The sequence below is a fragment of the Musca autumnalis genome, unplaced genomic scaffold (assembly GCF_047663935.1).
Source record: "Musca autumnalis isolate F117 unplaced genomic scaffold, ASM4766393v1 scaffold_3, whole genome shotgun sequence".
NCBI lineage: Eukaryota > Metazoa > Arthropoda > Insecta > Diptera > Muscidae > Musca > Musca autumnalis.
Genome location: NW_027411866.1, coordinates 137333822 through 137351167, shown reverse-complemented (window position 1 = coordinate 137351167; position 17346 = coordinate 137333822). Strand labels below are relative to the sequence as shown.

The following is a 17346-nucleotide window of genomic DNA, read 5'->3' as shown; positions in this document are numbered from 1 at the left end:
CGATTTATAAATTTGTTCGCATGAAAAATTTTTGAATTTCTTTTCAGTGCTAGTTATTTCTACCGGTATAAAATATATTTTTGATATCACAATATATGGCCAGAATGAACTATTTTCGAAACATATGTGAGGTACAAGTGCACAATTTTTGGACGATAGATCTTCAATAAACTCGCAATTGTCCCAAATATACCAAATTGCATGGTATATTATTTATGTTAGGTGTATTCCAAAAAGGAAACTGACAATTTGAAGATGTAGCAGGAGGGGCTAATCAATGTGTATTTTCCAATTTTGGAATATTTTTAGAAATGTATAATTTATATATTTTTCCACAAACATCCCAGTAAAGACAAGGGTGGCTTCTCTTATATCAATGGATTCTTTAACAAAGTTGGGAACCTCAGGTTGGATCACCCTTTACTAAAAATTTGTTGCTAAATGTTGTCAAATATCTGCACGCGCACGTACACTGCAAAATTCATAAAATAGCAACAATAGGTTTTAATTTAATGTCTGCCAAAAAATAACGCATATATTTTATTTTATTGTCAAAAACACAGGCATACTGCGTATTAAGGTCTATTGTTTTATTTGAAATAGAAACAAGTAAAAAAGCATTAAGTTCGGCCGGGCCGAACTTTTCATACCCTCCACCATAAAATATTCATTCCTGTCCCCAACTTAAAGTGAGTACGTTAAAATGTCAGATAATGTACATAAAATGCTTCATTCGGGAGGCCCTTTTTTATGGTGCCTATATCTAACTGTTGACAATTTTTGGTGGGCTAGAAATTGGGAGGTACTGTTTTATAGGGATTATAATAAAACATGGGCCTATGTTGACAGTTTTTGATGGGAGCCTTTAATGTTAAATAACTCCTAATTCGGTTAAAAAATTCAGCTAGAATCCTCAAAATATCGAAAATCGGTACATAACATGGGAACTTCAAATGTCATTAACAGCTAGTTCGGAGGTATCTGGGCTATACGAAAATATGAACTTAAATGAAAAATTTTTGTTGCAGAATTTTTGTTGACTTTTAAATTTCAAATTACAGAAAGTTCGTCCAAAAAATAAAGCTAAGGTACGGAAAATCGGGAGGTTTGTTGTGGGGCTATAGAAAAACATGGACCTACGTTCGGTTAAACATTTTAAATAAAATCCTCAAAGTACCGAAAATCGGGAAGTATCGTTATATTGGGGCTATGTTGAAAATTGTTGATGCAGATGTGTGGTGACCACTACAACCTTCAAATATAGCTAAAATTGCCAAATTACTGAAAATTGGGAGGTACCGTTACATGGGAGCTATATCCGAACATAGACCTATGCTGACAATTTTTGATGGAGATGTGTTGTGACCACTAAGAACTTCAAATGTCAAATTTCTGCTAGTTCGATTTAATATTGTAGCTTAAATCACCAAATTACTGAAAATCGGGAGGTACCGTTATATGGGGGCTTTCTTGACAATTTTTGGTGGAGAGGTGTGGTGACCACTAAGAATTTCAAATGTCAAATGTTCAAATTACAGATAATTCGGTTAAAACTTGTTGGTAAAATTCTCAAAATACCTGAAATCGGGCGGTAACGTTATATGGGGGCTATTCCAAAACATGGACCTATGTCCACTAGTTATATAAGTTTATTGACATTTAAGAACCCTAAATGTCAAATTATAGCTAAATCGGTCGGAAAATGTAGCTACAAACGTCAAAATACCGCAAATCGGGGGGTACCGTTATTAGGGGGCTATACCAAACCGTGGACCTAGGTCCACAACTTTTGTTATATAAGTTTAGTTACACTTAAGAACCTTAAAGGTCAAATAATAGCTATATCGGTCTGAAAATGTAGCTAAAAACGTCAAAATACCGCAAATCGGGGGGTACCGTTATATGGGGGCTATACCAAAACGTGGACCTATGTCCACACCTTCTAATATATAAGCTTATTAACACTTAAGAACCCTAAATGTCAAATTATAGCTACATCGGTCTGATAATGTAGCTAAAAACGTCAAAATACCGCAAATCGGGGGGTAACGTTATATGGGGGCTATACCAAAACGTGGACCTATGTCCACAACTTTTGTTATATATGTTTATTGATACCTAAGAACCCTAAATGTTAAATTATAGCTAAATCGGTCTAAAAATGTAGCTAAAAACGTCAAAATACCGCAAATCGGGGGGTACCGTTATATGGGGGCTATACCAAAACGTGGACCTATGTCCACAAGTTTTGTTATATATGTTTATTGACACTTAAGAACCCTAAATGTCAAATAGTAGCCAAATCGGTCTGAAAATGTAGCTAAAACCGTCAAAATGCCGTAAATCGGGGGGTACCCTTATATGGGGGCTATACCAAAACGTGGACCTATGTCCACAACTTTTGTTATATAAGTTTATTGACATTTAAGAACCCTAAATGTCAAATTATAGCTACATCGGTCTGAAAATGTATCTAAAAACGTCAAAATACCGCAAATCGGGGGTACCGTTATATGGCGGCTATACCAAAACATGGACCTATGTCCACAACTTCTAATATATAAGTTTATTAACACTTAAGAACCCTAAATGTCAAATTATAGCTACATCGGTCTGATAATGTAGCTAAAAACGTCAAAATACCGTATATCGGGGTGTACCGTTATATGGGGGCTATACCAAAACGTGGACCTATGTCCACAACTTTTGTTATATAAGTTTATTGATACTTAAGAACCCTAAATGTCAAATTATAGCTAAATCGGTCTAAAAATGTAGCTAAAAACGTCAAAATACCGAAAATCGGGGGGTACCGTTATATGGGGCTATACCAAAACGTGGACCTAGGTCCACAACTTTTGTTATATAAGTTTAGTTACACTTAAGAACCTTAAAGGTCAAATAATAGCTATATCGGTCTGAAAATGTAGCTAAAAACGTCAAAATACCGCAAATCGGGGGGTACCGTTATATGGGGGCTATACCAAAACGTGGACCTATGTCCACACCTTCTAATATATAAGCTTATTAACACTTAAGAACCCTAAATGTCAAATTATAGCTACATCGGTCTGATAATGTAGCTAAAAACGTCAAAATACCGCAAATCGGGGGGTAACGCTATATGGGGGCTATACCAAAACGTGGACCTATGTCCACAACTTTTGTTATATATGTTTATTGATACCTAAGAACCCTAAATGTTAAATTATAGCTAAATCGGTCTAAAAATGTAGCTAAAAACGTCAAAATACCGCAAATCGGGGGGTACCGTTATATGGGGGCTATACCAAAACGTGGACCTATGTCCACCAGTTTTGTTATATATGTTTATTGACACTAAAGAACCCTAAATGTCAAATTATAGCCAAATCGGTCTGAAAATTTAGCTAAAAACGTCAAAATACCGTAAATCGGGGGGTACCGTTATATGGGGGCTATACCAAAACGTGGACCGATATAGCCCGTCATCGAACTTGACCTGCCTGCAAACAAAAGACGCATTTTCCCAAAATTTCAGCGTCCTATCTCCATTTTGGTGGATGCTAGAGTGATTACCACAGACGGACGGACGGACGGACGGACGTGCTCAGATCGACTTAGAATTTTACCCTGATCAAGAATATATATACTTTATAGGGTCGCAAATGAGTATTTCAATGCGTTACAAACGGAAAAACAAACTTAATATACCCTCCATACTATGGTGGAGGGTATAAAAAAAAGAACAAACCTAAGAACAATATCCTAATAACAACAATACATAAACATGTAGCTAAACACAAAACAGAGATTGTAAGGATTTATTTAATTAATAAACAATAGCAACAAAAATCCACATAAGCTCTCTTTCTCATTTTGAATGTTCAATCTGTACATCTGTGACTGGCGGCGGCTTCACTAAATGACTATTAAAGCTGTGAATACAATTAAGCGCTATTCATACACTTCGTTTGGCCAACAACTCAACTCGTACGAGGTAGCAGGAGGTTATGCTCCGGTGAAATTTGTTCAAAATGCTTTTCTGTGAACATCTTGTGCGGAAAAATATTCGCAATGAAACCTGTTACCACGACAAGTCACGTTTTTAATTAGCTACAACTTTGCGAATGCATTTTGGTTTACACGGAAGTATGCACCTGCATCGCATACAAAGGTGTGTACGTACTTACCCAGCAACATTTTATGAAAGAGGTTCTAAGCGATGACATGGCTTTACTGGTTTTTTTGAATTAGTTCAAGTAAAGTCATAAAGGATAAATTTTTTCATCGACTCCAAAAGTAATCGCCAGAATTTCAAATATGTTTGATAAATGCAAAACAAACTTAATTTTTTTACCAGATTGCCAAAGATCCTGTCAAAAGGTTGATGAAGTTTCTATGCCAAAGGCATCCATGCATGAATTGTATCTGTGGCATCGAATATTTTGCTGGGTATATATAAATGTACACAGATACATATGTATATACACACATACATATGTATATACACAAATGAATTCATGTGCACACCTTCGAAACGCACAGGTGCCATTCTATGAACGTTGTTAGAGTTTTAAGATAAATTGCTGATTAAAAGAAGCTTTTGACCTATGCCTTTAGTGATTCTTAAGAAATTGGTTCCCAGTTTAAATATTCAAATTTGCGAAAATTTTAATAAGATATTTCAGGAAACAGCTACACCCCATGAAAACGAAGTAAAAAGGAAAACAATGACAAACACAGCTAGGTTCTTAACGCAATGAAATTGGAGATGGCAACAGAACTTACTGAATACCTACATACATACACCGTTATTACTGGAAATGTAAGGTGTTATTTTCCTCATTTTATAATGGAGAGACGGACCGTACTGGCTACAAAACTTCATCATTGTTGTTTTCATCAATTTAAAAACTAGAAAATTCTCTACAATGTTTTGTAGAATTCTATACCATTATTGCGACGTTTTCTAGCATGGTAGGTAAATATCGCTCTTTACAAACAAACCAAAACCATAATGGAATCCACCTGTATATTGGACAGAAGTTCCAATATCATTTATGTAATTTGCATCAAGGGAGAGGTCAAGAGTTGGCTTTAAAATATCGTTTTCGTAACTTGACCACCAGAAATTAGAATATGCACCAAAAATTAAATTTGGGTATTTTTCCCACCAAAAATTATGGCCAATTTCAGTCGCGAAATCATAATTTATTGGCATCTTCATCTATCAAAACTCTTACCTCGTGCAAAAATTTGCGAGCGGAATGTGTCTTCCAGGCATACATAAGTAAGTGGAACAAACGACTTTCCATCAAAAAGCTTACGTCATATAATGGGTTTCCGCTTCTGCCTGCTATTTTCAATGTCCACAACTCGTGGATGTATCGGACCATTTCTACTTAATGCTTGAAGAGCAGATCACAGTTAATCTCTCTTAAATTGATTTTAAAACTTACTCTGGAAAACAAAATTTCTTAATACTCTTCAAAAGCTTCCTCGAAGAAACGTTCTTTGGAACTAATTCTTTTTTTCTCGCTTAACTCCTTGAGGAGCATAGTTTCCTCTACAAACATCTTCCATTTGCTATTGCTTTTATTTCGCTCCATGATTTTCTGATGGATTCTACCTTCTCTTTGAAATCTTCCTTTTCAGAAAAATTTAGGAATTCTTATAATTTGTATGTTACAATTTACTAAAACTATTAAATTAAATTAACAATAAATTTCGGTAAGGTTTATTGTTCCGTGTATGAAAGAAAAACCATAAAAGTAACTTGACAAATCCCAGGGCTTCGAAGAAGTCAATCCCGGGACTCGAGATTTGAGAAATCCCGAATAAACCCAGGTTTTCGGGATCGCCATCCCTAATACAATCTATATTTATTTAAAGAAGAAAGTCCTCTGAAAACTATTTCTAAAGAATGAAAAATTGCACGAAATTGTAATTCTAGTTGTTTCACTGCAATTACCGTTATAAAAAACCGAAGTAACCCAAAGGAACCAACGGTATTTTCTTTGTCCATGGACCCCAACACTATAGAATTTTTGCATCAGAACGCTGAATATTTTTCTGGTAAACTTTTGTAGCACAGTGTCGTTTATCGACATTTTCCGAAAAATTTGCACAGTCTCAAAACCAAACTGCCTGAAGGAGCATTCCATTGCTTTTGCTATGTACCAGAGAGTTTTTATACCCTCCACCATAGTATGGAGGGTATATTAAGTTTGTTTTTCCGTTTGTAACGCATTGAAATACTTATTTGCGACCCTATAAAGTATATATATTCTTGATCAGGGTAAAATTCTGAGTCGATCTGTGCATGTCCGTCCGTCTGTGGTAATCACTCTAGCATCCACAAAAATGGAAATAGGACGCTGAAATTTTGGGGAAATGCGTCTTTTGTTTGCAGGCAGGTCAAGTTCAATGATGGGCTATATAGGTCCACGTTTTGGTATAGCCCCCATATAACGGTACCCCCGATTTACGGTATTTTGACGTTTTTAGCTACATTTTCAGACCGATTTAGCTATAATTTGACATTTAGGGTTCTTAAGTGCCAATAAACTTATATAAGAAACCTTATGGACATAGGTCCACGTTTTGGTATAGCCCCCATATAACCGTACCCCCGATTTACGGTATTTTGACGTTTTTAGCTACATTTTCAGACCGATGTAGTTATAATTTGACATTTAGGGTTCTTAAGTGCCAATAAACTTATATAAGAAAACTTGTGGACATAGGTCCACGTTTTGGTATAGCTCCCATATAACGGTACCCCCGATTTACGGTATTTTGACGTTTTTAGCTACATTTTCAGACCGATTTAGCTATAATTTGACATTTAGGGTTCTTAAGTGCCAATAAACTTATATAAGAAAACTTGAGGACATAGGTCCACGTTTTGGTATAGCTCCCATATAACGGTACCCCCGATTTACGGTATTTTGACGTTTTTAACTACATTTTCAGACCGATTTAGCTATAAATTGACATTTGGGGTTCTTAAGTGTCATTAAACTTATATAACAAAACTAGTGGACATAGGTCCATGTTTTGGAATAGCCCCCATATAACTTTATCCCCCGATTTCAGGTATTTTGACGTTTTAAGTCACATTTCTAGACCGAATTTGCTATAATTTGGGTTCTTAGCGACCAAAAAACTTATATTCGAAAAAAAATAATGAACATAGGTACATGTTTTGGTATATCTCCATATAACGGTACCTCCCGATTTTCGGTATTTTGAGATTTTTACCTACAAATTTTAACCGAATTAGGTGTAATTTGAAAATTTAACATTTGAAGTTCTTAGTGGTCACCACACCTCTCCACCAAAATTCTCTGAAATTTTGGGAAAATGCGTCTTTTGTTTGCAGGCAGGTCAAGTTCGATGATGGGCTATATCGGTCCATGTTTTGGTATAGCCCCCATATAACGGTACCCCCCGATTTACGGTATTTTGATTGTTTGCGTAGCAAATAAATATGAAAAAAAAGAAGAAATAAAAACACAAATTTTTTGGCAGTAAATAATTCAAAGTATGGTTTGGTTTTATTGAGAAATTTGAGTTATAATATTATCGTAGATAATATTTACCTTTGTAAAAGCTGTTGCTTTGGCGAAATTCAAGAACGAATTAACAAGTGTCAACAACGAAAGCGTAGGTGTTGTAAAGTGGCGCTCAATGTATTAGTTACTCGTTAGAAGTTTGACAGTACTGCTTTGTGCTGTAAGCACAAAGTTGTACTTCAAAGTAGTAATAAAAATTCTAACGGATGCAAGGGTTTATAAAAATAAAATAAACCAAAGTATAGAAAAAAAGTTTAATTGTTTAATTAAACATTGCCGCCAGCATTGCAACATCTAGCTGTGTTGCAACTAAATAGAATTATATACAGTGTATAATAATAATACAAATAACAATTATGGTTATTAAAATCTTCAATTCATTGTATATTTTCTAATTCATTTTTTTTTTTTTCGAAAAATAAGTGCTCGTAGAGCCAACGCAATTAGAATATTGCTTCAAAAACTACATACTTAAGCGAGCTTGAGCACGCAGGTCGCGGGACACCGTATCGCTGCCATCAATATAGGGGTCACATGGGACATGTGCCGGATACAACCCAACCAAAAATGGTGAGCTGTGCCCATGGGAAACCCGGACTCGAATAAGTTTGCGCCTTCATTATTCGGGGGGACACATCTGGCCCAAGAACCATGCCAATGCGACCAGCCCTGAAAAATTGGGGGTCAGCTAACATCATACCACCGTAGTGGTCCTTGATTGCCTCTGAAGCTGTTGCTGACGGAGTTATTATGTGTTGCAAGTCGGAGACCCTTGCAGACACTAACAGTCTCTCACTCCGACTGTAAAACGACTCCACGGTAATTGGACAATACTGGTCCTGCTCCACGAGGATCACAGAGAGTCGCATTGACTCCACCAGAGAGCAACATATGCGACTGTTACCCGCACAAGGGTCCAAAAGGGCTCGTACCGGGCAACGCCGGCCATCCAACACCAAGTTGAACACTAAGGTGGGCCCCAGTGTTACCATGGGCTGAATGCTGAAGGTGCGCACGGGGTCGAACCTTACAACGGACGGACTAGGTAGTGATTGTGGACGCGTAGAGACGGACAGACTAGAAGATGGACGCGTCTGTTGAATCTTCTTTGATTCCTCACGAGATGAGCGGGGGTGCAGAAGAGTGTGGTGCTTCTCGTTGCATTCTCGACACTTCTGCTCACTGGTGCACTCTCGAAAGGAGTGGGATGCGCAAAGGCAGTTGGAGCAGATGTGCCGAGAGACCAACGTCCGGACCTTTTTCTCCAAGGACATGCCTCGGAATCTTCTGCACCTCCTTAATGGATGCGCCTTATGGCAGAGAGGACATCCTGTTGACTTTAAACCGCCACTTGAGCCAGAGTTTCTTGGTTTTGTACCCTGTGCTGCCCCTGGATGTTCACCAACAGGTATTACACCAGAACCCACGATCTCCTCTGTGGGAGGAACGGATTCGGTGCTCCCGGCCTGGATCGGCTCTTTCAATTTTTGCGATAGGGGCGCTGGCGAAATCTCCTGAATGGGAGTGTCAGCTTCCATAGCCTCAGTGGTAGGACCTGGTTCTGTTGAGGCCATCTCTACGGTGGGGTCAGACAAAACCTCCTGAGATGGGGCCATTGGGACGTCGACTTCTCTCTCCTCGTCAGACATGGGGGTGAGACCCTCATAATCGGGAAGAGTGGCGGCCATCTTGCTAATGTTTTCCATTCTGTGAAAAGATAGAGAGGCCGCGAAGTTAAGAGAGTTAAACAATTTTTTCTTTTAATTGGTCAAAATGACCAATTTGACTACTGGTCGTCTTACAATTCCGTTTTCGGTTCGTACATCGGCGACTCGAACGTGACCGTCGCTACCGGGATAAACGTTAATTACGCGACCTAACTTCCACGATGTGGGAGGCAATTGTTCATGACGAATGACTACGATATCATCCGTTTGTATATCGCGCTGCGGATGCTGCCATTTGTAACGCTTTTGCAGACTCTGCAGGTACTCTTCTTTCCACCGTTGGCAGAATTGCTGAGTAAGCGCTTTTATCTTACGATACCGATTCACGATATGCAACGGAGCTTCGTCAATTAATGGTTCTACAGGAGCAAGAATTGGAGACCCTATTAGAAAATGACCCGGTGTTAGCGCTACAGCATTTTCGGGACTATCATTCATTGGGCACAAAGGCCGAGAATTCAAGCACGCTTCAATTCGAGAGAGTATCGTTGATAACTCTTCGAAAGTATATTTTAGGTTGCTAGCGTGTCTTCTAAAGTGCAACTTAAAACTCTTAACCGCAGCTTCCCAGAGCCCACCCATATGTGGTGCTCCAGCTGGGATGAATTTCCATGAAAGCTCCTGATAACTATATTGTGAACACACCCTATCACGACCTTCATGAAGTACAGCCTTGAAGTCACGCTCTAATTCTCTAGACGCACCAACGAAATTGGTACCATTGTCTGAGAATATTGTTTTTGGGCAACCACGGCGTGAAATAAACCTTTGAAATGCCTCTAAAAATGTTGTCGTTGACAAATCTGAGGTGGCTTCTAGATGTAGTGCTTTCGTAGAAAAGCACACAAATACACATACGTAGCCCTTAGTAATTCTACAACAACGACCTGTAAACGACTTTAGATCGAAAGGACCAGCAAAATCTATACCTGTAGTGGCAAATGGTCTGGTAATGACAGTTCTCTCCGGAGGTAGAGATGCCATAATTTGAGAACATGACCTTTTCTTTTCTAAAATGCAAGGTTTGCATTTTCTTGTAACCTTACGAATCAACGATGTTGCTCTAGGTATCCAATATTGCATGCGTAACATACGTAAAACTAATTGAATTCCTCCGTGAAAGGAAATACGGTGGAAGTATTCTACCAACAGAAGAGAAAATCTGCAATTGTAGGGTAATATAATAGGATGTTTCTCTGCGAGAGGCAATGTTGGGCATTGGGCTAATCGTCCATTGAGCCGCATAACTCCCATATCATCTAACATAGGATTAAGAGGGAGCAGAGAGCTTTTGGAATTCAATGGCCTTTTATTTAGTAAACAATCATACTCATCCGGAAAATGAACTTTCTGAGCTACTATAGCAAGACGTAATCTTGCATTTTTAATTTCCATGGCCGTAGGATGTTTTCCATCGAAAGTATGTCGACCTTTATGCAAAGGATGAGTTTTATGGAAAAAACGGTAAACCATTGCAACAGCGCGTAGCGCCCTATCTAGATCTGAAAAATCATCCAGTATATCCTTATGTTCCGAAAAGAAAGAAACATGGCACCTTACTGGGCGCATTTCAATGTTCGTATCAGGAACAGGAGTAGACTGAATATCCCACTGCGAAGAATCTTGACGAAGCCATTGTGGTCCATGCCACCAAATTTCTGACAATGACAACTCTGACGGTGAAAGTCCTCGGCTGCCTAAGTCAGCAGGATTGTCTTCAGATCGTACGTGAAACCAATTACTTTGACCCACGTTTTCATGTATCCTACATACCCTATTTGCAACAAAAGTGGACCATGTCGAAGGGGTTTTCTTTAACCAGGAAAGGACGATCGTGGAATCGGTCCAACAGTAAACTTTTTGAAAAGATATATCAATTTCAGCTACAATCGATTTATACAGTTCTGAAGCTAAAACTGCACCACATAATTCTAGTCGAGGGAGAGAAATGGATTTGATCGGTGCTACTTTTGTTTTGCTAGAAAGCAAAAATGTAAAAATTTCACCATTAAAGGCAATGATACGGATGTACACCACCCCCGCGTATGCCTTTTCCGAGGCATCAGAAAATATATGAAGTTCGGCTACACAATCAGGCACATATTTAACCCAACGAGGTATTTGAATCGAATTAACGCCCTGATAAGTTTCTACGAAGCTATGCCATTCATGTGCCGTCGTAGACGGAAGCGAATCGTCCCAATCAATCTTATCTAACCAAATACGCTGCATTATAATCTTGGCTACTACAATTACGGGGCTCAACCAACCTATGGGATCGAACAACTTAGCAATTGCAGACAAAACTTCCCTTTTGGTATAATTATCTTTGATGGCAAGGGGCTTGACATTAAAATAGAACATATCCAACTGAGCATTCCATCTAATACCCAGAGGCTTAGAGCTACTAGCTTCCACGAAGTTAAGAAGCTTAGAGTCTATCAAATGTTCAACGGGAAGGGGGTCTAGGATGGAGCGATCGTTAGATGTCCATTTTCTCAACTCAAATTTGGCGGAATCTAATGCATTAATAAGTTGGTCCCTAGACCTTTGCGCAGTCTCCAAATAATGATATCCCGTCAGGACATCGTCAACGTACATGCACTTACGTAATATGTGTGCCGCCAGCGGAAAATCGGCTTCAGTATCTTGAGCTAACTGTAACAAAGTCCGAATGGCTAAGTAAGGGGCACAGTTAACTCCAAAAGTTACAGTTTGTAACTCATAGTCCTGTATAGGATTATTGGGAGAATCCCGAAACAGAATCCTTTGAAGAGAGGTATGAGCTGGGTCTACCCGTATCTGGCGATACATTTGGGTAATGTCACAATTAAAAACATATTTATATAATCTCCATCGAATTATGAGGAGGACCAAGTCCAGTTGTAAAGTCGGACCGACGTGAAGAATGTCGTTGAGGCTTTTCCCATTAGATGTTTTGTTAGATGCGTTAAAAACCACCCTTAATTTGGTTGTTTGTTTATCGGGGTTGATAACGGGGTGATGAGGCAGATAACAAACCGAAGAGTTTGTCGACGTTGTCGAAACTGGCCTCATATGATCTAACTCTAAATATTCACGAACCACTCCATCGTAAATTTCCTTAACTTCTGGTTTTCTAAGGAGTGATGCCTCATTACGAAGAAATTGTCGTAGACAATTCGTCCTAGAGTGTCCGAGATCTAGTTGGCCTATGAATTCATGTTTAATGGGAAGTGACACGACGTATCTTCCATTAGAATCCCTATGAGTGGTTCGTTTGAAGTTATCCTCACAAAATTGGTCTGAAGGAGACAATAATTTGCGCTTTGGGACTTCTTCTAGTTCCCAGAAACGAAGTAGAGTCTCGTTGAGCTTCTCTTCGTGGGAATATTTCACATTTGTTGAAAAGGTAGTGACGTTACTAGAAGAAGAAATGTTATTGTTGGGGACTGGGCCTGTAATAATCCAGCCGAAAACGGTTTTCTGTGCGACTAAAGACCCTAGTATATTAGACTGTATCCCCTGAAGAAGTATTTTCGGATACAGATCTGCTCCTATTAACATGTCTACTGGACGACAGTCAAATAGATTTCTATCTGCCAAACGTAAATTTGGCATTCTAGATGCAAGTTCTTTGCTAATGGAGAAGGACGGAAGATTGCCTGAGATAGTGGGAACTACTAAGGCTGTCATTTCCATAAAGATCGTAGTATCTACAGGGGAACCTACACATAAGGAACATGACTTTCGTGACATTATCGAAACAGCCTGATTTACTCCTGATATTGTAGCTTGAGTGGAGGATGTGGCTATACCAAGACGCTGTTGTAACCTTTCAGTTATAAATGATGCTTCAGAAGCAGGATCTATTAGAGCCCGAGCTGGATACGTAATACCCCGGTGAACAAGGTTCACCATAGCTGTGCCCAATAGAACTGTCCTGTTTTGCGAAGTATGGAATACTTGCCTATTGGAGCTCGAAATCTGACCTGATGACGTTGTAGCGATATTTGGGTTAGTTTGATTGGATTGGGAATTGGTTGGAACAAATTCTGATTGCAATGGGGGTTGCGACGTCGTCGTTCTATTATTAGAACTGTTATTTTGTACCGTATCATGATGGAGTAAAGTATGATGACGTTTGTTGCACCTTGAACAACTGTGGGAGCTAGTACAATTCCTAACGTCATGACCTCGAGAAAGACAATTAATGCAAAGCTTGTGTCGTTTTGCTAGTGAGAAACGGTCGGCCGAAGAGCGCTTTCTAAATTCTGGACATAATCTTAAATGATGGAATTGCCTGGGACACAGTATACAACACTTTTCAACAGAGGATTGTGAAGATTTCGATGGGGCCGCATTCGTAAAATGGGTCCTAACTTTCTTCTGCTCTGATCGTTTGTTGGAATCGATTCCTTTTATATCCCTAAGACAAGTAAGAGTTTGAATTCTTTCCGTTAGAAAGAGATCCAAATCTTTCCATGAAGACAACGCAGATTTATCTTTTATGCTTTGTTCCCACAGCGTAACTGTAATTTTGGGAAGCCGTTGCAGACAAAGAAAAACTAATATTGGGTCCCAATTTTCAGTAGCAACTTCGTAAATTGCCATGGCAGAAATGCACCCATTTATACCTCGTTGTAGACCTTTCAAACCAGCGCTCGTTTCATTGTCAAGAACTGGAAGATCAAAAAGAACCTTGAGTTGGTTGTTAACCAGAATGCGAACATTATCATAGGTTTCTTTTAAAGATTTCCAAGCTAAACTAAAACTTCTATGAGTGAGAGGGAATTTTGACACAATATCTCGTGCATCGCCACTCGTTTTCTTGAGCAGATGACACAATTTTTCAATATCACTCAGGCGAGAATTATCAATATAAATAGCTGAAAAGAAATCCCTGAATGTTGGCCAAGTAAGAATGTCACCATTAAAGACATCGATGTCACATGGCGGAAGATTAATACTGTGTAGACAACTCTCAGCGTTGGAAACAAAAGAACCTTCACCAAATATACCACTTTGGCGTGAAACGTTCAGACCAGAAGCAATGTCTTCTTCTAGAGGCTGTGCTGCACGTGGAGTGCTTGCTTGATTAGATATCCTAGCTGGAGTTTGATTCTTCGTTGAAGGACGAAATTTGTCTATTTTCCTATTTACAGCGGATAATATCCTAACATAGGACTTAAATGCAACATCATACTTGCTATTAAGGGACGTGAGTTCATTAGCCGAAGGCTGGTCACTTGACTGAATCTCATCTAGGCAGTTGTCAAAGAGATCTTTAACCTTATTCCAAAGTACCTTAGCTTCATCCCCATGAATTTCCAAGGAATACGTGTCAAGCTCTTCATCTGGAAGAGTTTCAAAGTTTATAACGAACTGTACCAGAGAATCAGTAGCTCTGATAAAGGATTGAAGAGAACTCAAAGGCATTTTGATGGGTTAATTGACTTTTAAAACCAAATCAAAGACTAGACCACAAGTATGCAATAAATTTCCAACGAAAATTTGTTGAAAATTCGATAATTGACCCAAAAAACTGTTACTGAGACAAGCTTGCGAAAAAATAAACTTGAAATAAAGATTAAAACCCAAAAATCAATGTGATTTGTATCTCAAAGAAAGAAGAATTGGAAAAAACTCTATTCAAAAACCAACAAAATATTTATTAAGCAGCAAAAAACCAATAAACTGCACGGTAAATATGAAGTGGAAGAAACTTTTCTTTAAAATGTAGCGAAAACTACACCAATTTGAGAGAAAAGTAGAAAAAAATCAAAAATTCACTTTTTTCAGTGTGTGAAAAAGCAATAATTTTCTCTCAGTGTATGCGGAACATACAATCACTAATTGAAAATACCAAAAAATTTCCAAAAATTCAAAACTTTTTCAAAAAACCGAAATTATTTTGAGAAAATTCAAAAAATTCACCAAAAAACACTAATTCAACAATGTAGTGTGCACGGACTGTAAGATGCACACGACCACAAAATGTTAACTGTATTAAATTTTTTCCCAAAATTTTAAAATTCAATAAAAAATCAAAATTCGAAATATATAAATTATAATTTACGTAATAAAAAATAATATAATATATATTCGTATTTATCGAGGACCGACTGTACAGTACGCCCCGAATTTCCAACAATTTTTTATCCGCGTACGTATTCGTAAAAATACCCGAAAATATTTTCCAAAAAAAAAATTTAATTTATTTTCGACAAAAAATTATTACAAAAATTTATCACGCCACTTGGGTAACCCTATTCGTGTGCATACAAAGGTTTGATGTGGGAACAGTGAGAAGACCATCCAACATTAACAACAACAACAGTACTGACTAATGCAGTCAATGTGGTTATGTGGTTCACTGAGTGCCTGTATATTTTGTTTTTGTATTTTTCTAATTTCTTTTTATTCTTTAGCCTTTATTTTTTGTTGTAAAACACTATGTAGGCTTTTTGTATGTGGATAAAAAATATTAATAACCACTGAAACGATAATTAGGCACTTTTTCACTGTTCTCACTTGTTTTATTTTTATTTGTTTTGCAATATCTCTTAAGGAATATCACTTTGCATGCGACGAGTAGGTTTGACGGGAGAATGAAAACAACAACAACAAGCCGCGTATTGTAAGACGACCGTAGGTTATGTCTTTTGTTTGCAATTATTTTTTCGAAAAAAGTAAACAAATTGAAACACTCGCGAATGCACTCTTAAATAGAGATACGTACCTTGATTTTTTAATGATTATTATGAGGGAAATGAGGGTGAATTAATGAGGTGATGGATGTGTTGTGATTGGCTTGCTTCTATGGAAATAGAAGAAGAGAAAAACCTTTATAATTGTCGTAAACAATTGTTTATCCGGTTCGCTCAGGACCAAATGTTTGCGTAGCAAATAAATATGAAAAAAAAGAAGAAATAAAAACACAAATTTTTTGGCAGTAAATAATTCAAAGTATGGTTTGGTTTTATTGAGAAATTTGAGTTATAATATTATCGTAGATAATATTTACCTTTGTAAAAGCTGTTGCTTTGGCGAAATTCAAGAACGAATTAACAAGTGTCAACAACGAAAGCGTAGGTGTTGTAAAGTGGCGCTCAATGTATTAGTTACTCGTTAGAAGTTTGACAGTACTGCTTTGTGCTGTAAGCACAAAGTTGTACTTCAAAGTAGTAATAAAAATTCTAACGGATGCAAGGGTTTATAAAAATAAAATAAACCAAAGTATAGAAAAAAAGTTTAATTGTTTAATTAAACATTGATGTTTTTAGCTACATTTCCAGACCGATGTGGCTTTAATTTGATATTTAGGGTTCTTAAATGTCAATAAACTTATATAACAGAACTTGCGGACATAGGTCCACGTTTTGGTATAGGCCCCATATAACGGTGCCCCTCGATTTACGGTATTTTGACGTTTTTAGCTACATTTTTAGACCGATTTAGCTACAAAATGACGTTTAGGGTTCTTAAGTGTAAATAAACTTTTACAACAAAAGTTGTGGACATAGGTCCACGTTTTGGTATAGCCCCATATAACGGTACCTCCAGATTTTCGGTATTTTGAGAATTTTACCTACAAGTTTTAACCGAATTGTCTGTAATTTGAACATTTGACATTTGAAATTCCTAGTGGTCACCACACCTCTCCACCACAAATTGTCAAGAAACGCCGATTTTCAGTAATTTGATGATTTTAGCTACAATATTAAACCGAGCTAGCAGTAATTTGACATTTGAAGTTCTTAGTGGTCACAACACCTCTCCATCAAAAATTGTCAACATAGCCCCAATATAACGATACTTCCCGATTTTCGGTACTTTGAGGATTTTACTTAAAATGTTTAACCAACGTAGGTCCATGTTTTGGTATAGCCCCAAAACAAACCTCCCGATTTTCCGTACCTTAGCTTTATTTTTTGGAGGAACTTTCTGAAATTTGAAATTTAAAAGTCAACAAAAATTCTGCAGCAAAAATTGTTCATTTAAGTTCATATTTTCGTATAGCCCAGATACCTCCGAACTAGCTGTTAATAACATTTGAAGTTCCCACGTTATGTACCGAT

General features: G+C 37.7%; 1 protein-coding gene across 1 annotated transcript; it reads right to left on the bottom strand.

Annotated features, from left to right (window-relative positions):
• Nucleotides 1–7461: 7461 nt before the first annotated feature.
• On the bottom strand, nucleotides 7462–16455 carry LOC141397800 (uncharacterized). Its single transcript, XM_073974536.1, has 2 exons — nucleotides 16008–16455; nucleotides 7462–9266 (listed from the first exon to the last, which is right to left on the bottom strand). Exon 2 carries the CDS (start codon nucleotides 9263–9265, stop codon nucleotides 8090–8092), a length of 1176 nt encoding a protein of 391 aa, XP_073830637.1. The 5' UTR covers nucleotide 9266; nucleotides 16008–16455; the 3' UTR covers nucleotides 7462–8089.
• Nucleotides 16456–17346: the final 891 nt, after the last annotated feature.

Coding starts and splice junctions, on each gene's coding strand:
- LOC141397800 (XM_073974536.1), bottom strand. CDS start 9,265: ATGGAAAACATTAGCAAGATGGCCGCCACTCTTCCCGATTATGAGGGT.